The sequence below is a fragment of the Chiloscyllium plagiosum genome, unplaced genomic scaffold (assembly GCF_037043375.1).
Source record: "Chiloscyllium plagiosum isolate Xiang-an unplaced genomic scaffold, Cpla_swu_hap1 HiC_scaffold_31, whole genome shotgun sequence".
Classification (NCBI taxonomy): domain Eukaryota; kingdom Metazoa; phylum Chordata; class Chondrichthyes; order Orectolobiformes; family Hemiscylliidae; genus Chiloscyllium; species Chiloscyllium plagiosum.
In genome coordinates this window covers 39,733,311-39,757,385 of record NW_028270169.1, presented here as the reverse complement: position 1 = coordinate 39,757,385, position 24,075 = coordinate 39,733,311, and the positions used below count along the sequence as shown (strand labels likewise).

Below are 24,075 nucleotides of genomic sequence, written 5' to 3'. Positions count from 1 at the left end.
GTAAAGGAATTATTCAGCTTAACAAGTTTACTCTCTCGTGAAAGCCTATTATTCTGATCAGCGCAGCACGTAATGGCTGTTCAAGTGATTGGTTTACTCCAGAGGTGCTCATCAATATGTGAACAAGCTGAACCTGATACAAAGCGTGGATAACTAGCCTGCCATATTAAACACAGTCTCCCCAGAACGCTGGTATACAATGCTAGCGTAACATAATATAAGGCAAGGAAAATAATCATCAATTCCTGTCATAATTTTACAAGTAAGACCCATATGACTGATTTTAATTCATCCAACCAGAATGATCCTAAAGACCCTTTATTGAAGTATTCAATTGGTTATTAAATGATCATAGTTAATTGGCTTCCAATACTGAATTGGAGAGACAATTCTGTGTTCTGATCGGTCTGCGAGAGAAACCAGCGATTCGATTTTTGCCTTCTTTTCAAAGTCAAAACTCATTACTCAACTCCTATCATTTCAAGTAAGTTTAGTGTTGCAACATTATCTATGGATTTCAAGGCACTAAATATAATGATTGCGCCAAACAAGACAACATCAAACATCTTAAAATGTCTTTTCACATTTCATTCATGCCCAATTCCCCAGGCCAAATCTAAAATCAAAAATCCAATATAGCCAAAGGAATAATGTATGCTAACATCTATCCTCTGAAAGATGCAGTCCCTCTGATTTATGGCACTCTGAAGTAAAAATCATACATTCAAGTTTATACCCTGCCTTCTAAGAAATGCTTCAAAACTAAAACCAATAAAAATATTAAAAATTTATATTAATGCAATTCACTTAATATGTGCTAACAAACAACTCAGAATATAGATTTCTTTCTTTTGGATCCTATGCTTCAAACAGCAATCCCAGGAGCTGGTGCTAGCTAAAAGATATGAGGTGTTCTAAATTTCTGAACAGCTTCTGTATTGTTTCTTAAGTAACATGTTTTCTGCTGCTATACATCAACAAAACATGCTTTCTGAGCTGCCCTCTAAGATGATCAGCTTGGCTTCAGAAGGAGAACACTGAGTGCACATAAATACTTGCTGGGTATGTTTAATTTTTAAAACCACATCCAATGATACTTTCAGTAATGAAGCTAACTTTTAAGTGGTTTAAAATTAATCAATCTTCATATACATGGCACTTTCAGGAAGATGACTCTTAATGTTATCTATTGATAGCTGCAGTTTAAGGATTTAGAAGTTTGATCTACTAACCTCAGACAGATGAACAAATTGACTGGAACAGTTCCTATAAATTGAGACATGCACACTAAGCTTCCCCTAGGTTTCCGCTTCTGAGGAATTACATCCTGATCATGCTCACGCTAGTCTTTATCCTTACAGTCTATGTAGGCAAACAAAAACTCTCCTACCATATTCTACTTAAAGCTTGATCAGTATAAATTGATGGAGCAAAGGATTTGAGGTATATCTCAGGATCAGGAGCACAAGCTGTGTTAACACATAATGCATACCTTCACACTCACAACCTCCACCCTTCGCTCGGTTGGCTACAGCGGCAGTGTATGATCTTGCATCCAAAATAAGCAATTTCTGTGGGGCCCCTCCAACCTCCGCCATAGAACCTGAGGATATGGATGAATCTAGAAGAGATTGTTACATTTTAATTTCTAACTTCATTCCAGTGATCAATTTGATCCTTAGTGGGCAGTAACATCAGCTATCATTTCCAACTATAACCGATAACACACAAATAATTCCACCATTAGAAATTAAACAGAATTCACAAGGAGAATTATGGCAAGCCAGTAGGCTCAAAAGCAGCATTGTGTTCTATTTGCAAGAAACACTGCAGAAATTTGTCAAAGATCCTTAGACAGCACCTTACAAATTCATGACCAATTCCATGTAGAAGGACAAGGGCAGTAGCTACATGGGGACATCACCAGCTACAAAGTTCCTCTCCAAGCCCCTCAACTTCCTGACTTGGAGATACATCACTGTTCCTTCATGTCATGAGGTCAAAATCCTGAAACTTCCTCCCAAATGGCATTGTGGGTCTACCTATCGCACATAAACTGCAGCAGTTCAAGGTGGCATCTTGTCACCATCTTCTCAAGGACAACTAAGGACAACCAGCAACATACACAGCCCACAAGTTAATTTTTAAAAAGACATACTTGCTGCTGTGACTCTCTACTTCAAATTCTGACAAAATGGTCAGTTAAAAAATCTGTTGAAGATTACAGTCTTCTTCCCTCCATCTACAGTGGTGCATCAGAAGGACCCCACACCTGAAGTGACTGAGTTCAGACTGACATGCTGGTCTTCCAAGGTCAAAGACCAAAGGCAGTTTTCGTGACAGGTAACTGATTGGCAGCAATCTTTAGTACTGAAAATGTGTTGCTGGAAAAGCGCAGCAGGTCAGGCAGCATCCAAGGAACAGAAGAATCACTTTTCGGGCATAAGCCCTTCTTCAGGATTCCTGAAGAAGGGCTTAAGCCCGAAACGTCGATTCTCCTGTTCCTTGGATGCTGCCTGACCTGCTGCGCTTTTCCAGCAACACATTTTCAGCTCTGATCTCCAGCATCTGCAGTCCTCACTTTCTCCTGCAATCTTTAGTAGTAAATATTTGGAAATCAGCAGATTCTGAGATCTCTGAGCAGGGGAGATCTAGTTTGATCTCATGAAGTAGCCTAAGAACTTTTCAAGAGCAAGCTGGGATCCCAAGGGACAAAGTTCAAGAAGTGTAATTCTAAAATTGCAATTTCTGGCAATTTTAAATATGGATTGTAAACCTGACAGAACTGGTTCCTGATCCCATTTGTTGCTTTTTCGGAAATCCACTGAAACTCACGGAACATAGGAAATTGGAACAGAAGAAGTAATCCCAGTCTATCAAATTTGCTCTGCCATTCAACGAGATATTGGCTGATCTTTCACCTTAACATAATTTCTCACACTATTCTCATATCCTTTCACATCTTTAATATTTGGAAATTTGTCAAATTCTGCCTTCAATCTGCTTAATCACTGAGGGTCTACAGCCCTTTGGGATAGGTAATTCCAAGGACTCACCCTCTTGAGTGAATGGCCAATTGATCACTTGTTCTGAGAACATAAACTCTAGTTCCAAAATGCCCCGCAGCCAGAGCAAACAGCTTGGCTGCATCTAACCTGTCAATCCTTGTAACATAAGTTCCATGCACTGGTGCTCCTAATCTTTTCTTTTTTCAAAGGATCAAGCTGCCTCTATTTCTTTTCTCAATCCTTGTTGGCAACAGACTATCCACCAGACACAGATGGCAGCTGGAAGTTGGGAAGAGTCCTGGGAGTATAGCTTTACAATAATACATCAACTTTTCGGATCTGACAAAAGTTAGTGGCGGCTGATTGCTTCAGCTATCCCTCCTTTCCTGCAACAAAATATCTGTTATCCTCAATGATGTAGGTGGGATATATTCCACATTGTGGAAGATCATGGTTATGAAGCAGTATTCCATCAGTAAACAGCACCACGTTTTGTTTCATTAAATCTGAAATACATCTATATTACTTCCTTTCTTTACATTTATTTAAATTCCACTTAGGACTTCCTATTCCTCTGCAGATGGAAAAGGAGAGTACTTTGTAGGTCTCACCCCAGTACAATTGCTTAAATTTTGATGTCATCATCTTATGGGACCAACATTTTGAATAATTGTGGACTTATAAGCTAGTGCTGCGTGCTCAATTATTCATTTTGCACCTGTAGCCTTAAGTATGTGAAGAAAATCCTACTTTCTAGCTATGTAATGCCATCTACAGGGGAGGATATGTATCAACATTGTTGCAAAGAATAAAATTCACTGGGCTGTCTCTACAGAGCACTTAGGTTAATTGACATTAAATGACCACTTTGAAGAGGTGCAGGAAGGTAGCTATGAATTAGCATATGGTAAGGAGAGGAGATACAAAGCAATCTGGGACATAAATTGCTCAAGTTTCTCAATTAGGCATAAGGTAGGTTTCTAGTCTGCAATCTCACCAAAGTCAGTGTCGGACAAACAATTTCCCTCATTTCTGCTCTTTCCACTCAGTTTTCCTCGGTCTAAAATGCAGGCTTTAGCAATGGATGTCACCAAATATTCATCATCAGCGTTCCTCCAGCCCCACCAACTGATTTCAGGCTGACTGCAACGTGATATCACAGCACCATTCCGCAGGTGCCTGAAGAAAAAAAAATTAAGTTTTAGTATGTGGAGACATTGCAAACAGGTGCACCAGAAAGATGTGAAATATTTCAGATAATTTTCCATTCAAAACATTCAGCACAAGTCTCACACACATGCAATTGCGCAGAGCATAGAACAGTACAGGCCCTTCGGCCCTCAACAGCACTCCTTGGGCAGCTCAACAAGAATGCACGACATGATAATGCATTTCGATAACTGGCAATAGCAGCATTGCACCTGTAACTGAATGTAAACCAAAACTTAACTGTTAAATCCAGAATTTTAGAAACTGTGAATGGACTATGGCTATCAGTATTTCTACTTCCATGTCCTAGTATGGAAACTCACCAACAAATCTGCATACATTGAATAATTGTGCACATGTAATTTTCTGTTTTTATTCAAGTGAATTCAAAATCATGGGCTGAAAACAGAAAATGTAGCCAAGAGTACTTGTATTTCAAACTTATCCATCAAGTATTTGAAGATATCCTCCACAGCCTTTTGTTCCTTCGCTCCCTTTTTAAAAGTTCTCTCTCACACGGAAACACTTGTTGCGGTGTTGTTGCACAGATGCTAGCTAGCTTCTGTACTGTGCTTAAGTGGTCATGACATACAAATGTAAGAGTTAGGAGCAGATGTAGGGCAATTTGGCAGTGAGTCTATTCAGACATTCAGAAAGTTCGTGGGCGACCTGATCTCATCTATCCTCGACAAGCTTTGATTCCTTGCCTACTGAAAATCTACCTAGCCTTGTCTTAGGATTATTCAATGAACTGCCTTCTGAGGCCAAGAATTCCAAAGCTGGACAACCCTCAGGAAAAACAAATTCTCATCTCTGCCCTAAAAGAGCGACCCCTAACTTTAAAACAGTGTTTCCAAGTTCTTTCTGTGCTAAATCCAGAATTTTGGAAACTGTGAATGGACTATGACTATCAGTATTTTGACATCTGTGTCGTAGTATTGGAGCTTCACCAATAAATCTGTGTATATTGAATAACTGTGCACATGTCATTTTCTGTTACGATGTGGGGATATCTGCTATGGGCTGGAGAAGAGCTTGCAGCAGAAACAGCAGGATACAGTGGTTTGGCCATTCTTAATGAATAAACATATATTTGGTAACAAGCAAATTCATGAAATGGGAAATTATTTAAGGAATATTAGTTTCAACAATAAGCTGCAACACAAACAACCAAAGCAACTGTTCGGTCTCTGGCTTGTGTCACTGAAATTAAACAATGTCAGTTTATTCTTCTTTAACAGTCTTTTAGAACGAGCATACCCTTCAACCACCAAAAACTATTTCTCTTTACATTGTTTACATATTACACACTTAACCACATTGATAACACTTTTTTAATTTCCATATAATTTTCAATAAGGTCACTAGTCAGGGCTCAGCAGCACAAATATGCATTATTTTTGTTCATTCTCACTCAGAAAGACTAAGGTCATGCGTGGTGTAGAAGTGTGGCGATTAGGATGTAGAGTTGGGATGCTTGAATCTGTTAAGCTCAATACTAAATTAAGCAATGCTTTTACTCCATGGATAAAGATGGATTAGGGTTAGGGTTTGAGATGCATTGAACAGGCTGTGTGCACTGGGTTATTGTACATGTTCAGTATTTTCTATGCTTTCTGGGTCCTGCTCTTAGAATATATTTAAAAACAATAGGTTTTATCATCTTTTCTCAAACATAAGAGAGATAAAACTGAACACTAAGCATCATAGCACGTTATTGAAGTTCATTTCCAATACTGATGTGTTTAAACAAACTTTGGGCATTTTACAAGCAGCTAAAAAGGATTCTACAAGGTCTACGTCAGGTTGTTGCAAAAGGTGTTTTTAACTATGTGCCTTTCTCATGATTTATTTCACAACTTGTTAGCCATTAGATTAAAATGTGAACATTTTTATTTACAAGTTATTAATTTAGTTTATGGACCTTGGTATTTGAACCATTATAGAAAGGTTGTAATTCAGCAAGAGCGGTAAAATAGACTCCTTTCCAGGAATTTATCTTGGCAGGCAGAAACAAACATAGGACTGAATCTTACACTTGTTTGAACAAGTGTCAAATTGCAGGGTTTCTTTGAGAATTTGTCATAGTGAGGCCTACTGACTTCTCTCATCCTATTTTGCAAAAGTCACTTCCTTAATTTCTAACCATGACGCTATGACATCTTTCACGGTCTATTCCCACCTCAACTTCCTGTGAGGAGTTCCAAGAACAACTTGCCTTTCAGAAGATATAAGACCATAAGACATAGGAGTGGAAGTAAGGACATTCGGCCCATCGAGTCCACTCCGCCATTCAATCATGGCTGATGGGCATTTCAACTCCACTTACCCGCATTCTCCCCGTAGCCTTTAATTCCTTGTGACATCAAGAATTTATAAGACCATACCAGGATTTACCATATCAGGATTTACCACACCTCTTGCGCCCACCATCATCTTTCAAAGCTTGTTGCACACTCAGACAAACACTGTTGGTCTAGAGTGGTCTTACATTGTTTCTGACATTTGTCTAGGACATTGCATAAAGGGGGAAATTATGGTCCTGCTTTGTGAGCAGGGTCATGGAGGTCCTAGATGGGGTGGTGCCAAATTGGAACTTGCTCTTCCCCAGAACTAGCAGTAGAAGCATCAGCACAAAACTGAGTCAGCCTGATCCAAATATCAGAGTTAAAACAGTCTCAGCTATCTAAAGGAATGAAGAGCACTGCAAAAATATCAATGTCCTTCTTCACTCCTCCTGTGCAGATGCCACCATCTTCTGTCCAATAGCTCATTCTATTTCTGCTACTGAACCCAGCTACATCAAGGCATATTTTCACTATTGCCTGTAGCATGACCCCCACTCGCTCTCATCAACCCAACCATTTGCTCTGCATGCTTTTTGCACTGCCTACTCACTCATTCAGAACAGTTCTACACTTGTACTTCTACACTTTCATAGCCCTTAATACCTGTTGTGTTTCATTCCAGGAGGAAACAGACCACAATGAGGCATGTGTTGCAGGTGCCAGTGCTACACTGGGGTGGACAAAGTTAAAAAACATATACCACCAGGTTAAAATCCAACAGGTCTATTTGGAAGCACTAGCTTTCGAGGTGCTGCCTCTTTCAGCTGTCATTCTTTATAAGCATCATCTCTTGACTCTGCCTGCCCCAACAGGTCTGGGCTAATATTACAGGCTGTTCTTGACTTACTTGAGAAACTGACTCAAAATTAAATCAACTGTTCATATTTTGATTTAACAAGTAAGGCAAATAAATTTAAAAACTATGATAATAGGACAGAATAATACTGTAAACTTTGCAGTATTTGAGGTATATAATATCTGCCAGTTTATCAAGAGTGCCACTTCATAAAGTGCTGGTTAAATCGTAGTTTGTTGTAATAGTATTCATAACTCAGACATTTGTACATTGGGGACTGCATGCAGTCTTTTCTTAAAAAAAGATACTGAGGGAGAAATGTTATCACAATACTTGGAGAGCTCATTACTCTTCATATAGATAGATTAAACAGTTGGCTTAAATGTATTCTAGAACCATCAACTTCTAAACAAACTCTTAAATTTTATTAGTGACTTGTAAGGTCCATAAGGAAGGCAGTTGTCAGTTTTGTTATTTAATTATCTTTTGGAGACTGTCAACAAATGGAACTCATTAACAACATGATGTAGGAAACTGATAAATCCAACTAATTCGGTCATTTTGGAATATAAATGCATTCAAACGGAGTTCTTTACAGCTAAGAAAGAAGTCATAATTAACATTTAAGAAGTTCACCTGTAAACGACTACAGGAATCCTTTTCCAAGATCTGAAGGTCCCTACACTTTCCAATTCTTTATCCGTGATCCACACTGGAACTAACAGTTTTTGGGGATAACTAGCACACAACCTGCAAATTGAATACAACAAGGAATTAGGTGGGTTTGTTTCAACACGGCCTTATGCTTGAAATATAGACAATAAATGATCAATCTGAAGACACAAAACAAATTTATAATTGAGTTCCAACACTTGTTAAACCACACTGCAGTTTGGTCCACAACATTGCAAATGAAACAGTGAGCACTGTGTCTATGCATTACATCCACCATAATTCCAGAGTAAATGTTTACGTAATGTTCCCCACATTATATTTTTAGCATTCCATATGTACACTACACCGTACGAACTTTGGGACTTCAGTTCCCCTGCATAAATGTCATCTTTATAGATATTAGTTCTAATCTTCCATGTTTTCATGAGACCACACAAACATTACTTACAGTATACATATACACTAGAATTCCAGCGTGAAATGGTTCCAGGTAACACTGCACAAACTTATCAGTCCCCACAATCCAGACCTGGGTCCAACGTGTAAAGAGTGTGCAATAGAAGCAGTGGCTCCCAGTATACCTATCATATCGACTGAGGTTTTAGAGGTTGGGTATATGAATAGGATGAGCTAAAGGGATATGGGCCAAATGCTGGCAAATGGGACTAGATGAATTTAGGATATCTAGTTGACATGAATGAGTTGGACTGAAGCATTTGATTCCATGCTGTAGAGCTCTATGACTCTAACATAAGCTACTTAACTGGACTTATTAAGTCTACAATATTTTCAGAGAAAGGTCATGTCATTCAGTTTGCACTGTAAATGGTGTTGAACACAGACAGAGAGAATGTGCCACAGGGAGAAACAGCCACTGCCCCCCTCTTTTTCTAATTTTGAAAGCTGAAGTCCCACTGAATCCCACAAAGAAGAGATCAGATCTAAGCTCCGCAGTTCTGATACGTCCGGTTGCAAATGCTGGGGAGCCACTAAACAACCAACAGGTGGTGGAGGCTTCACAAGAATCCTCATTGATAAAGGAGCCCAGCACATCAATGCAAAATATGGCTGACACATTTCATCCATCCTAAGCCAGAAGTGCTGAGTGGCTGACCTGTTCTACCATCCTCCTAAGGACTGCAATATCACAAGTGCCAGTCTTCAACCTATCTAACTCAGTCCACATTGAGAAACAGCTGAAGCCACTGGATACTGCAAAGGCCAAGTTTGACAATATATGGAGGTCTTGCACTCCAGAATTAGCCATACCCCTAGCCAAGAGTACAGCAACTAAATTGGCATCTACTCAACAATGTGAAAAAAGTGAAAACCTGCCTAGATATGTCCTATGCACAAAAAGAGGGACAAATTTATCCAGTCAAAACAGTCCTATCAACTGTCTCTTGATGAACACTGCTTGCAAATGAGTAATCCACTCACTGAGGTCCAATTTGGTTTCTACCAGAGCCACAGGGCTCCTGACCTCAATATATGCTTGGTCCAAACATGGACAAAAGAGCTGAACTCCAGATGTGAGGTAAGGGCAATTGCCCTTGACATTACAGCAACATTTGGCCTAGTGAGATTTCAAGGAACCTTAACAAAACTACAGCAATAGGCATCAGGAAAACTCTCCACTGGTTGGAATCATACCGACACAAAGATGATGGTTATTATGAGGTCAGTCATCTTAGCAGTGGAACATCTTTGCAAGAGTTCCTTAGGGTAACATCCAAGATGCAATCATCTTCAGCTGCTACATTAATGATCTTCCTTCTGTCAAAAGGTCAGTGCGATCCTTCACTGATAATTGTACAACATTAGCACCATTCATGACTTCTCAGATACTGAAGCAATCCATGTCCGTATGCAACAAGACCCTGGGCAATTAGCCCTGCCGTCTGGACAAGTGGCAAGTAATATTTCTGGATAGAGCAGAGCAGAATACATGCAGTAAAGGCATTTCTATTTAAGGGCTGATGTAAAGTTAGCAATGATGAAACTAGCTCTTGGGAAATGAAAATTACCGATGTGTTGGTCTGGCCCTTCATTGTCATGTTTCACCCTGAGATTTTCTGCTTTGCTCTCTATTTAATTACAGGAATACAATATTCCAATACATCACCATCTACTGCCGCACAACCTTTCTAATTTCTCAATTCAGAGAACTTGCATCACAAAAGAAAAAGAAATTTTGGAAAGCATTTTGGAAAGGCAAATCAGGGCAGGACTTACACACTTAATAGTAAGGTCCTGGGAGTGTTGCTGAACAAAGAGACCTTTGAGTGCAGGTTCATAGTTCCTTGAAAGTGGAGTCGTGGGTAGATAGGAGAGTAAAGATATTTCCTTTATTCGTCAGAGCATTAAGTACAAGAGTTGGGAGGTCAGGGGAGCCAGTCGACTTGGTATATTTGGACTTTAGGAAAGCGTTTGACACAGTCCTGCATAAGAGATTATTGTGCAAGATTAAAGCATATGAGATTTGGGGGGTTTGTGTATTGAGATGGATAGAAAACTTGATGGCAGAGAGGATACAAAGAGTAGGAATTAATGGGTCTTTTTCAAATGGGTCGGCAGTAACTAGTGGGGTGCCACAGGCATCAGTGCAGAGATGCCAACTATTTACAATATATATTAATGAGTTGGGTGAGGGAACAAAATGTAACATCTCAAAGTTTGCATCGGATTACCCAGTTGGATGGGAGGCTGAACTATGATAACGATGCAGGGATCCTTCAGCACGATTTGAACAGGTTAGGTAATTGGGCAAATCAATGGAAGTTGCAGTATAATCTGGATAACTGAGGTTACTCACTTTGGAAGCAAAAACAAGACAGATTACTACCTGAATGGCTGCAACTTGGGAGAGGGGAGAGTGCAGCGAGACTCAGGTGTCCTTGTGCACCAGTCGCTGAAGGTCAGCATGCAGGTGCAGCCAGTGGTAAAGAAGGCAAATGGTATGTGGATCTTCATTGTGAGAGGTTCGAGTGCAGGAGCAGGGATGCATTGTTGCAGTTCGACAGGGCCTTGGTGACGCCACATCTAGAATATTGCGTGCAGTCTTGATCTCCTTTTCTGAGGAAGGATGCTCATGCTCCCAAGAGAGGACAACAAAGGTTTACCAGGCTGATTCCAGGGATGGCCAATTGACATAGGAAGACTAGGTTAGGATTGTTTTCATTCGAGTTCAGATAGATGAGGGCAGTGATCTCAGAGACTTATAAAATTCTAACAGGAGCAGCCAGTGTAGATGCAGGGTGGATGTTCCCAATGACATGTGCCCAGAACCAGGGGTCATAGTCTGAGGATTCAGGGTGGACCATTTAGGATGGAGATGAGGAGACATTTCTTCACCCGAACAGCGGTGAGCCTGTGGAATTCATTACCACAGGAATTAGTTGATGCCAAACATTGAATGAATTCCAGAGTGGCTAGATAGCACTCGGAGTAAATGGGATCAAAACGTTATGAGTGGAAGGCAGAATTAGGCTATTCAGTTGAGCGATCAGCTATGTCTGGGATGAATGGTGGAGCAGGCTCGAAAGGCCGAATGGCTATCTCCTACTCCTATCTTCTATGCTTCCACCTTCTTGAATAAACAGATTATATTTGCTGTTTGCTCAGCAGTCTCTTTTAATTGAATCTTTCCAGAACAAAGTTGGGAAAATTAACAGCGTACCTGCTACCTTATTGGTCAACTCTTATAAGACACAATGAAGTCTCAAGCCTTGTAACATTTACCAGCTAGTTTCCCTCGTGTTATAAATTCATGCAAGTTCATCTCTTTCTTCAACCTCGTTATTTACAGGAATGGGAAATGTTTTTATATTCTCTATTGTTAAAATAGAAGCAAAGTATTGATTCATTGCATCTGCTATTTATCTTCCTTCTATTAACTCCTTATTCTTAACTTAAGGACTAACACTTAATTTACTTACTCTTTTTCCTTTTACGTACATATTAAAACTCTGAATTTTCTTAAAAAACATTTCTAGCTAGCTTTCTCTCATGCTCCAATTTATTTGCCCTGATCCACTTCCTAGTTACTCCCTGCTGTTGCTTATTATAGACTATAAGGTGCAACAATGCTATCAAATTAACACAAGTGTGGGCAATTTGTGTTGATTTCAGCAGCACCTAGCCACATCTGTATGATGCCTGACAAGATGGGCATGGTACCATCTAATCTTTCTAGTCTTCCAATTACAACAAATTAGGAGTAAGAAATAGATTTTACTGCATGTTTTCAAGCAGTGATCGTCAGAAAAGAACAGGACCACTGTTCATAGACACCACACAACTCAAATGCCAAAGCGTTGTAAAAATACAATTATAGACAAGATCAGGACAATCAGAAATATTGTAGTCAGAACAAGGGCACACAATACAGATACTATACAAAGGGTAGTTCACTGTTTAAAAAAAGCTGCAAAGCCAGAGATTTCAGGGCAGGGAAAAGAGAAAATCATTGCACAGATATTGAATTGCTATAGGAAAACAGGACAGATCAGACCACTTTCCAAGATTACTGTGATAAAGTATCAGGGTATGGCATATGAATATTATTCATCCAGGGAAATGAGAAGTCACTGTATGCATTTGACAGCGCTATAATATTTAGTCACAAATTAAGTTACAATCAATACAAAATTAGGTAAGTTAGATTAACATTTCTTTGACATGACTACTTCTGAAGGTGCTACAGTATCCACTTTCACATCTGTAGAGTATTTATGAAATAGGCATACTTTTACAGCCATACAGAAGGCACACATAATTCTACTTTTACAGATGTAGATCAGCCATGCACCCCAAAATCCACTGTACCCCTTCACAGGAACACTGATCCTTGCTTCAGCTACTGTGTTCATTTCATCTTTCCTGATGTATTTTTGCCTTCTTTAATGCTACTTAATGTAAAACTTTATAAATTGGATCTATCCTTGAATATATTTCCATTTGTCCAGATTAAAGCATTGGCAATTGTTGCTGTGTGTGAAATGGCAATCAGAAGGAATTACTGCAAAGCTATCTAAATGTTGTCACTTGATCCAAGTTTTGGGATTTACTGGCCAATGAGTAACATTGTTGCTAATCTTATGAGGCCTTCTGTCTTTTTCAGCTTCGAAACACAAGTTCAGTGACCTATGGCAACTGCATTGGCTTGGCTGGTATTTCAGGAATATGTACATGTAATACCACCAGTGCACAAGGGCACATTGAAATGTGCATGCTGTTGCAGAATCTTCTCTTGTGAGAGTGTGCTATGCTCTGACTTTGTAAAGCAGAGAACTTCTTTAAAGACTTGTTTGTCAAATTAAGAAACACATGCAGAGCATTCTTTACAATTCTCTCATGACTGTATTTAGGGAAATCCCAATTGTAAAAAGCAGATAACACGAATGTGTTCACCAAATGAATATTTAGTAACGTGGTAAAGTGGTCTTGCTGTCCTTCAGAGAGATTTTGTGAATGCCATGCGTTCAAAGACCAATTTCAAACATGCACTTAAAAATCATGCATCCAAAAGTATGAAAATTATATAGTGCCAACCTAATTTGGATAAGGTACAAGCAAATGTAGGTCTTATGCATTACTTTAAGAATGGATAGACTTGCAGGATTTCAATGGAGGAAAGATAAACCCTGTATAGGTAACACGTACAAGATGCATAGAGGAAAAGTTCAGCAGGGATGAGGTGATAAAGATGGAAGCTAGGTAAATTATAAATAAGATTTATTCAGGTGGTGGTGGTGGACAAGAAAAGGTTGGTATTTTAAAGTAAGCCTTCAAGAACCCGTAAGAATCTTTTTAAGAACAAAGACAGTAAGTGAGAAAAAAGGAATATACACTAGACAAGAGATGCACAAGAAGTGTTCAGACTTGAGTTTTCAAGGAATTGAATCATGGTTTAAAGGTTGGGAGTCAAATTGAATGCATTATTGGAGAATTTTATAACTGTTTATTGGGGAATTTTGGAATTACTTTACATTATGGCCTATGATCAAATTAACTTAATTTCACATGAAGACGGTCAAAAATAGTCACTATAATGTGGCTTTAAACAAAACAATGTGTATACCAGTCATCTCAAAATTGGCTCATCTTACATAAATTAGTTTAATCAAGGCAGCGTTTGTTGACACCTTCAACTCTCTCTCTCCCCCCACCCTCTTTACAGGTCTCTCATGCTTGCCTCGGCCCCAAACCTTCTTCCTGGGTCTCGAATCTCCACTTCCCTCTTCCCATCCTTTCCTAGGTCCTGATCTCTCCCTTTCTCCCATACCCAGAACTGTTTGTAGATGCCTGTGCAATTTAAAGTAGTGCATATCGTGATGATGTCAGCGAATGCGGCCTTTAATTAACAGAGATCAACCACCAGCTTTCACTAATACACCCAAGATGCAAAAATAGCTAAGAGTTTAAGCACAGCAGCAGTCTCAGCTCCCCTTGCAATGTAAATGCCATTGTTCTCACACCTAATGAGAATGGCTCCTCAATCTAACATTCAGTTTTGATTCACAACTCAGCATAAATATTGACCTGAATACAGGGATAAGTGCCATGTGGGAGAAGTGGCACTGGATTCTCTACATCAACCTGAGAACCCAGCCAGGGTATTGGTTTAATTTCTCATTAAAAAGACAAGAATAGTATTCCTTTAAGCCTGCTCTCCCAGTCAGTGAGATCATTTAGACAATGCAATGGTTCCTCAGGACCAGGCTGAAATATTAACCTTGACTTCTGTGCTAGACATTCTGGAGTTGGCTTTGAACTCAACATTTTTACATATAAAATGCGACTAAAGCAAGGCAAGTTAAAAAAAAAGGTCAGGACAGAGATTTACGTTAGATAGTCAAGGTTAAGGTAACAGAGAACAAGTTGCTATTCTAAACAGAATTAGAATACCTAGCAGGAATAGGTTAAAATCATTTTGGGGTCAGGTAAAAGGGTGAGAATTGAAGGAAATGGAAAAGCAAACAATTAAGTGAGAACGGTTTGGAGACCATGCATGCTGTCAGAGTGACAAGCTCATGAATATGGTAGTGTATAAGGCTAATCATGAAAAACGGGTCAGAGTCACTCAGCCAGGGTTCAGTGAAGCTCCAAATGACCTTCAATACAAAGGTCATGAATGAAATGCATCTTATTATTGTGCTTGTGCAGAGATTTTTCAGGATGATGTGGAAGGCGAGGTAGATAGCTCATTGGGTGTGTTAATAAGGGGAAGCACACCAGGGACCTCAGCATGCAACAAAAAGGGAATTGATGTAATGCACCTGTATTTGCTCTGTTATCTCTGCTGACCCAGCCTATATCCTGGCCTCTGGGGCTGTTTTTTGTTTCCTCAAAATCTTCATTTTGTTATAAGCCATCTTTTACAATGGAGCAGTGGTAGTGTTCCTACCTCTGGACCAGAAAACCCATGTTCAAGTACCATGTGCTTCAGAGGTGCCATAACATCCCTGAGCAGGTAAATTTAAAAAAATCCTGGCCTCAACTGTTCAGGTCTGTCACATGTTAATCAGAGTGTATCAGCCATGTCATGTAGCAGCCCAAGTATTCAACTTCATTTCTCGATCTTTACCTATTAGAATTAACTCACTTGTAATTGCTGTTCACCTCACTGACTCTCCAGACATTTTGTAGATCAAAACGCATTCTTTCTACTTCCATTTCGAAGCGGTGACAAACATGATCGCCTAAAGAAATACAAGAACTAACAGTCAGGTTTAATTATAAAACAAAACAGCTACCTAATATTAAAGCTTTATTTCAACATTTTCTTTTTGTTCCTGATTTTCTTAATTATCTAGGACAGTAGTAGGTGTGAAATCACACAACCCACCCAATTTGATAAAGGTGCTACCAGAGACAGAAGAATGATTCTCAGATGGCAAATCAAGAATTGCCAAACTCAAAAACTGTTCACCAATCTATGGAACAGACTTACACAGTCAAGTGATTACTATTAGCTCTCCACTCACCAGGACGACAGAGATGCACATGCTGATCTTCCTCATCAGCACAGATTCCCAGACACCAAGCATGATATGCAAAGGCAAACAAATCCTCCAGTCTTGTTGGTTGGGCAATCACTTTATTTAATCTCTTTAGCCATTCTTGACATTGCTTAAATGTAGAAAAATGACACCTGTGGAACAGAAAGACTTCAGCAAATACAGCACAGCCAAAGACAAAATTCACAAATGCATACAAATAGCCAAGTGCGTAAATATTGTTATTCAAACCTCTATGTTAGACACTCAAATATTCAGGATTAACTTTGAAAAACAAACCAAAACATAACTTTAATGAGACATTAACATTCAGTCTTAAATTAATTGAATACAAAATATAAGCACCACTTTTAGAACTTATTGTCTATAAATGTAAGGGTGTTATGCTGAAAGTCAGCTTGCAACCCATCAACCCATTTTCCACCCATTTAGTAGTACTAAATATTGGTTTTATCGGGTACATTCTACTGCACACCAGTATACCTTATAGAATTGTACAAGATGAAACACATCATAATGAATAGTGCAAAAGTATGATAAGTTCTTGAGTCTCAAAGGCAAGATTGCTATGACCCTTAAGAACAGTACGTGTCCCTCTGCATGAGCTATAAACTCAGCCTTACATGACTGTAACAACCTGGGTCTGCTGGCTGGTATGGGTTGATGGCTACTGTGGCACAAGAGCCTAAAAGGAATCAATCCATATCGTTAATTCGCACAAGACAGGTGAGCAGAAAAGGTACCATGCAAACAAAGGAACCATTCTGATGACAGCCAGCCAAGCGAGCTCATCTGATCTAAAGTCCATCACTACAGTTGAATAAATTATCAGTCAAGGATGGAGGTTTTAGAAGGTGATCAAAAGCTAGGTAAATGAATGGGAATGAATGTAAGGAAAGGAAAAAGGAAAGGAAAAAGGAAAGGAAAAAGGAAAGGAAAGGAAAAAGGAAAGGAAAAAGGAAAGGAAAAAGGAAAGGAAAAAGGAAAGGAAAAAGGAAAGGAAAAAGGAAAGGAAAAAGGAAAAGGTACAGATGTTAAGAAAACAATGCCAGAGCATACAGTCTTCTTAGGTCAAGCTACAACCACCAATGTGGTGGAAGAACAAAGGATAAACAAAATGCTAGGATTGCAGGAATACAACTCAGAAGACAGTTGCAGAAAGAGGAATCAGAAAAATGCCAGCAAAACAAGGAGGATGTGCAATGGAATTTGGTATGAGACCGGTATCGGTACAGGCAGTTTGAATGAATGGTGAATAGATAGAAAGCTGGACAGAGGAGTGTCAGAATAAGAGGTAGAACTTTGAAGACAGAAAGGAGGTGGAATTTCTTCTCTCAGAGAGCAGTGAATCTGTGAAATTCTCCACTCTAGAGTGCTAAGGAAACTCAATCATTGAGCATGATCCAGTCAGAAAGTGATCAATTTCTGGTCATAAATTACATTTAGTGATTTGGGGGAAGTGCAAAAAGGTGGCACTGAGGTAAATGATCAATCATGGTCTAATTGAATGGAAGAGCAGGTGCAATGGACTGAATGGTCTACTTATGTTCCTATAAGAGGAGTGTAATATTACAATATTGAGGTATGGTAAGCATAGAAATGGATAATGCTACGAAAAAGAGGAGATGGTGTCAAAAGCACATCTCTGAGTCAAATAGGATTGTGCCTCCTTAATTCAAAGTCAATTAAGTTACCTAACACTAATTTTTATGCACAAAATTTCAACTTTACTGTGTTGCTTATGTTTTTATTTAAAATTGTTGGATCAGTTCTTTTTAACAGCATAAAAACTGAACGCAGTTTACTGCAAGGTTAAAGATGCGCGTTAAATATATTTCCCAAGTTGTTCAACCATGCTCCAAGGAAACCCTTGGAATCAAAGCTTTCCACTTCCTACACAATGTCAATAAGCAAAGTCAAAAGACAAAAGACGACGTTCTGGATTCAAGGACTACAATAGTATGTAAAGACCTGAATGGTTTCAAAATCATCCATCACCCAGGCATTAAAGCAGCCTCTGGAATGTCACAACAAGGCAACAGAGCTTTCACAGACCACACAAATATTACAATATTTTGTCCACGGAGCTAATGCATTTGTTGCTATATAAATATATTTGAGGAAAGGAAGACAGCAAACTTCTCACTGCTGAGTGAAACTGACAATGGAGAGCTAAGACTGAAGGATGCAAGACTGACTTTGGTCCCCGTTTTACTATCTCATTCTTTTTATATTTTAAAATATCGGGGATCCAAAGCACAACTTATCAAGAAAGTTCAGCACCACTTGTAAAAGGGTTGAGAATGAGACACTACACAGATTTAAAGTAATTAGTACAAGAAACAAATAACAAAAGTGGTTCAGGTGTGGAATACACTGCCTGAGTGTATTGTGAAGGCAAATTGATTCAAGGTATTCAGGATTATGGAGACATGACAGGAGAATGGCATTAGGTGAGATGATGTTTTGGAGAGCTGGTACAGAACTAACAGGCCAAATGGTCTCCTGCACTGGCACGATCAGGATTCTGAAATCCAAGAATAGCATCACCTGATTAACAGAAACCCAAATAATTGTGATATAGTGAATATGATTGTGTTTATTTAAATAATGAGAGTTTCAAAGATTTATTGCCTGCATCTGTGCTCTCTCTCTCTCTTGCTGGTTACTGCCAGGCAGGAAAACTTCAGGCCTCCTGTTCAGTGCTCAGGATGTAAAATGTATCTGAATTCAAATTAAACTCCAGTTACTGTCATCGTTTTGGGAATTAAGCCAAGAGCACAACAGAAAGCAAGGAATAGTGAAAATCTAATTCAGGAAAAATGCTGGGTTTTTTTTTACACAATGTTCATACACTATTATTTGCCTCAAAGTTACTTAAAAAGCATGAAATGCCGGGCTGAACTGGTAAGGCATGTTAAATGTTGTTGATTAATCGGTGCACACTTTAATTTAAAGATAAGCATATGATAAATAGAATCTCCAGAACAATTCAATCGAGAAAGAGATTTAAAGCGACAGAGTCATGAATGCCTGATCTTCTACTTCATAAAGTAAAAGATATCTCTTCCCAGTAAAGAAAAAAAAAATTCTTACAGCACTGAAAGAAACCAGGCTGGGGCACACTATTTCTTTTGCTTAATCAATATGCATCTCATTGTCGGTTACCTATAATAATATCAAATAGGAAAGCTCTAAAAATGTAGGCATTTACCCAACATAACAAAGCTTTCTGCTTTGAAGAACTGTTTTTGGATAAGCAATCTACATGAAATCCAAATCAACGAATGAGAGCTTTTAGGCATGAGCTGAGCACAGTCCTTACCCAAGCGTATTCTCCTGGTATGTCTACATACATCAAAACATTCAAGTATACATGAATTACACACCTCTTCTCCGCAATCCCATTTCTATCTGCTGTACCATGTTTACACCACAACAGCATCCCAGCCAAGTGATATATCTGACTGAAAACCATTAGTATACACCAGTACTGGTTTCATTGAGCATGCTCAGGACTGTATTGCTGGGGGCTTGAATTTGTATAGGCATGGTTACAGAGAGGATACATTATGTATCTTTGTGTCAAGAATTCTACCAGTAAAGTGCCTTGTAAAGGTCTAATGCGCTGGAGACGATAGTTGATGATCACTTTCAATGCTCTGGCACTGTTGTTTGTATTCCATATCAATTAATGCGGTACAACATACCTGACAACCTTGGAATCTTTGCATACAATGTGAATTTGAAACATGTCACGACTCTCAACAGCTTCAAAAAGCCGTATCGGTACCTGTAGCAAGACACATGTACATCATTTATCAGATAAACCAATAACCAACCCTTCTGAGAAATATTATTTTTAATTGCAGTCTTAAACAGTAATAATGTATACTACAGTAACCATTATTGCATTTACACAGCTTTCACTCAAACAGGCTGGACTAATTTGCATAGCCTGGCAATATATTAAGTTGACTGGATCTCATGACAGTGAAAAGTGAACACTCCATGCAGTGCTGACAATGATATTACCTCATTTATGACAGCAATGATTGAATGAAAATAAGCTACAATTCAGATCCTGTTTGTCAGTATTATTGGAATGTTTCTAAATTCAACATGTTTAAGTGTGAAAAACAGAAATCGCTTGAGAGACTCAGCAAGTCTGACAGCATCCATGGAGATAAAGCTCTCTCTCCATAGGTGCTGCCAGCCTTGCTGAGTTTCTCCAGCAATTTCTAATTTTGTTTCAGCGTTTCAGCATCTGCAGTTCTTAGTTTTACTTTATATTTTAAGAATCCACATTTTGAGATTTGCAAATTCCCGATTCCTTTTCCCATCACCATAAATGGACATTCAATCGACAATTACAACCACCAAACTGCTTGCTGAGCAGAGTTCTTCAATTTATTGCAGAGTTGCTGGAGGTGTGGTAACTCCCTTAGCCTTTAATTAACATTCTGTTGCTTTAACAAAGATGAAACAGCTTTGTGTTGGAACAGGGAAGGGAACTGTCACAAGTTAAATATATTAAGTTACAAATTCTGCAAAATAATTCAGGCAGACTGCAATAATAAGAACACAAGTGTCAGCTCTGGCAGACGCCACATTAGCCATTTCAGTCAGATCGAGATTCACTCAGCAAACTTGTTACATCTGAAACATAAAAACTTGAGTTCATATTGGAACCTTTTCCAAATCTGAGCTGTGCCCAGGGAACAGACTCGGCATTACAAGACTTTCTGCACAAGGCCCAGCCAACTTAACACTGCAACAGCATGTAATAAAATCAGAACATGCACAAACATGTCTGACAAAAGTCTTCTTCAAAATTCTAATCTATGCATTTGAAATGTTGAAGGTATTTCCAACATTTTTATTTTTACTGTAATGTCTGGAGGAATTGATTTATTTCCCTCACAATATATTTAACAATGGCACTTCGAGGGCTGACAAAACTGTGTCAACTTTTGTGACTGACACTTAAGCACGAAATTGACCCATGTTCCAAATATCAGTATTTTAAGAAACAGCACTGAAGCCAAGCACCAATGAGTGAATGAATGTGCTGCAGCACAGGGATTCATGCAGGTTAGGTTAATTCAAGCTGCTCTACATTTTTCGATTTTCTATGAATGTTTAGCAATAAAACATGATTGTCACTCTGGCATCCCAATGATCCACATTACCAAAAGCTTTGATCAATAGCTCTAGGCACACACAGGGATTAAATCATTCCATATGGCTACATATTCTGAAAACTACATATGATTATCAGCAGACTGCTTGATTGGTGCTAATCTGACAGTACACAAGAACATAAGGGAGTGAAGATGTGAAAGGAAACTACTAGAGGCACCGAGTTCTTGTTGGTATATTTACTGAGACAGTATCCACATGACATGTCTTTCTTATGTCCACATGAAGGTAAGGATAAAGATGAGCACACCTGAAGCTTCTTTAAGTTGTGTTGGTTACACTTTATTCCTGTCTACGTACTTGGCGACACAGGATTGCAGTGGAACTTTAAAGCCTACATCTTTGACCAGGACTGTTCACATAAACTGTGTTGGATAAACTGTTGTATGCGTAACCAGAAGGGAAGTACACACACACACAGTACTTACTGAGATGTCACTGTCCACACCCTGCAGAAACGTCTAAAGCAGAACAAAAGGAAAGAGAAGGGGAAAATGAAATCAAAATAATAGATGAAAGAAAGGCAGGAACCTTATACATGGAATACACTTGTTGTGTACTAATGTTAAGATACAGCTGGCAACACACAATCTAAGAAGAACTAGAGCAAACTAAACCAGAGCATATCAACCAGTATCCACTCATGATCTTACGTGTGCCAGAGTGCTTTACAACTTATTAAATATTTTAAAAACGTGGTCACTGTTTTGATGCAGGAAACATATAGCCAATGTGCACATAGCAAACTCAAAATCAGAATTTAACAAAAGATCGGTTCTGCATTAAGTCTTAACTGAGGGATAAATATTGACTAGGATACAAGAACCCTTCTGTTTTTCTTTCCAGTGAAATGCCATCTTCTACTTCAGACAGTTAAACATCTTGCCCAAAAGGTAACACCTCAGATTATGCATCATTTACTTTACCTTTATAATTCTTCATTACCTCCACTCTAGCCCTCTCTGAAAATCATCTCACTTAAGAGACCATTTTCATGCTGTCTCAACAATTCCCACTAAACAACTCTCAACCCAATTTCCCTTCTAAAATTTCCCTTCATAATAAAATGAAGAACTGTGGATGCTGAAGATCTGACACAAAAACAGAAATTGCTGGAAAAATTCAGAAGTCTGGCAGCATCTGTCGAGAGAAAGTAAAGTTAACGTCATGAGTCCAGTGACCTTTCTTCAGAACTGTGGCAATACCACAGATCAACTTATTAGACATGTTACTAAACTGTAATTTAGTCAAAAGGAAATTATAAGTTTAGTTCAATTTCATATTTGAATTAGACCATTTCAATTATTCATTCATGAAATGCCTTTCCTCAACCCTGCTTCCTCTCTATCCCTTCACCTTTCAGGAAGTGGTTGCATTTATAAATGCTCAATAAGGGAGGACTGATCCTTTTTTAAGTAAAAAAAAGTGAATGAACAGAGGGCATAACTGGAAATAAAACTAACAGCTCAATTTGATAGCAAGTGCTAGCATTTCTTTTGGTTCATTTAAAATTTTAGCACCCATCAACATACTTTCTGACCAAGTTATGGCAGATTCATGAGAGTGTCCAAAAAAAAATAACACTTACATTGATTAAAGAATCTTGGTATTTAATGTGAAGTCAGTAATTAGAGATAACGATTACAGCGTCATCTGCAAGGCCCAAGTATTCCACACCTTCTCCTTGGAGGACTGGAAAAGGCACCTGTAAAGAATACCATGAGGAAAGTGAAACTTCACAAGTCATTCACAGTACAACGTACACAAACATAAAACTAGACCAGTGCAGGAGTATAACCGATTTGCTTACATAAACTAACGAACTCGACCTGCTATAACATTCCACAGGACTACTTCTCTGCCCAAATTTGTTTCTCCCTGCGTGCCCCAACTGTTTCCAATGGAAGCTTAAATATTCAGTAATCACATATTGGCAATTAATGCAAACAATAATTGTATGGCAGCACAGTAGTTAGCACTGCTGCCTCACAGCGCGAGGGACCCAGGTTTGTTTCCAGCCTCGGGCGACTGGCTGTGTGCAGTTTGCACATTCTCCACGTCTGCATGGGTTTCCTCCGGGTGCTCTGGTTTCCTCCCACAGTCCAAAGATGAGGTCAGGTGGATTGGCCATGCTAAATTGTCCATGGGTCTGGGTGGGTTACTCTTCCGAAGGTAGGTGTGGACTTGGTCGGTTTCCATACTGTAGGGAATCTAATCTAATCTAATCCAATCCCACATTTAGATAAGTAAATGAATAAGAAATGTTTGGAGGGATACGGGCCAAGCTCAGGCAGGTGGGATTAGTCTAGTTTGGGATTACGACCGGCCTGGACTGGTTGGACTGAATGTTTTGTTTCTGTGCTGTACAACTCTATAACTATGTAGTGGTAGTGGTTTGCTGGTGGTGCAGGGACAGAATTAACGCCATACTGTCACAAATGTAGCCAAATCAGGACTTTGCCTCCTGATAAATCGAATGCTCTGAAAGCACTAACTTCAATTATTTGGATGATCAGTACTTTGATTCATAAAGTTTCCATTACAGCTAAATTTAACATAGAAGATCACCTGTTGATTTTTCACTCACTCATTCAATTAGAACAAAATATCTTAATTACATTATTCTATATCGAGTCATACAGCATGAAACCAGACACTTTGGTCCAACCAGTCCATGCTGAACATAATCCCAAACTAAACTAGTCCAACCTCCATATCATTCCAAACTATTCCTATTCACATATCTATCAGACTGTCTTTTAAATATTGTAATTGCACCCGCATCCACTTCTTCAGAATGTTCATTCCACACATCA

At 38.9% G+C, this 24,075-nt stretch overlaps 1 protein-coding gene across 5 annotated transcripts in view; it reads right to left on the bottom strand.

The window, feature by feature from the left end:
• Positions 1–19,844, bottom strand: part of LOC148141898 (phosphatidylinositol-3,5-bisphosphate 3-phosphatase MTMR4-like) — a 100,518-nt gene extending 80,674 nt beyond the window's left edge. For all 5 annotated transcript variants that reach the window (XR_015752373.1, XR_015752375.1, XR_015752372.1 and 2 more), the window contains exons 1-6: positions 19,768–19,844; positions 16,025–16,191; positions 15,643–15,739; positions 7,998–8,111; positions 4,006–4,187; positions 1,493–1,621 (exon numbers count right to left, since the gene is read on the bottom strand). Coding sequence is in view for 1 of the 5 variants with exons in the window: in XM_087977457.1 (XP_087833583.1) it covers positions 1,493–1,621; positions 4,006–4,187; positions 7,998–8,111; positions 15,643–15,739; positions 16,025–16,191; positions 19,768–19,811 (733 nt within the window). In the remaining 4 variants the exon portion in view is untranslated. The remainder of the gene's footprint in view (positions 1–1,492; positions 1,622–4,005; positions 4,188–7,997; positions 8,112–15,642; positions 15,740–16,024; positions 16,192–19,767) is intronic.
• Positions 19,845–24,075: the final 4,231 nt, after the last annotated feature.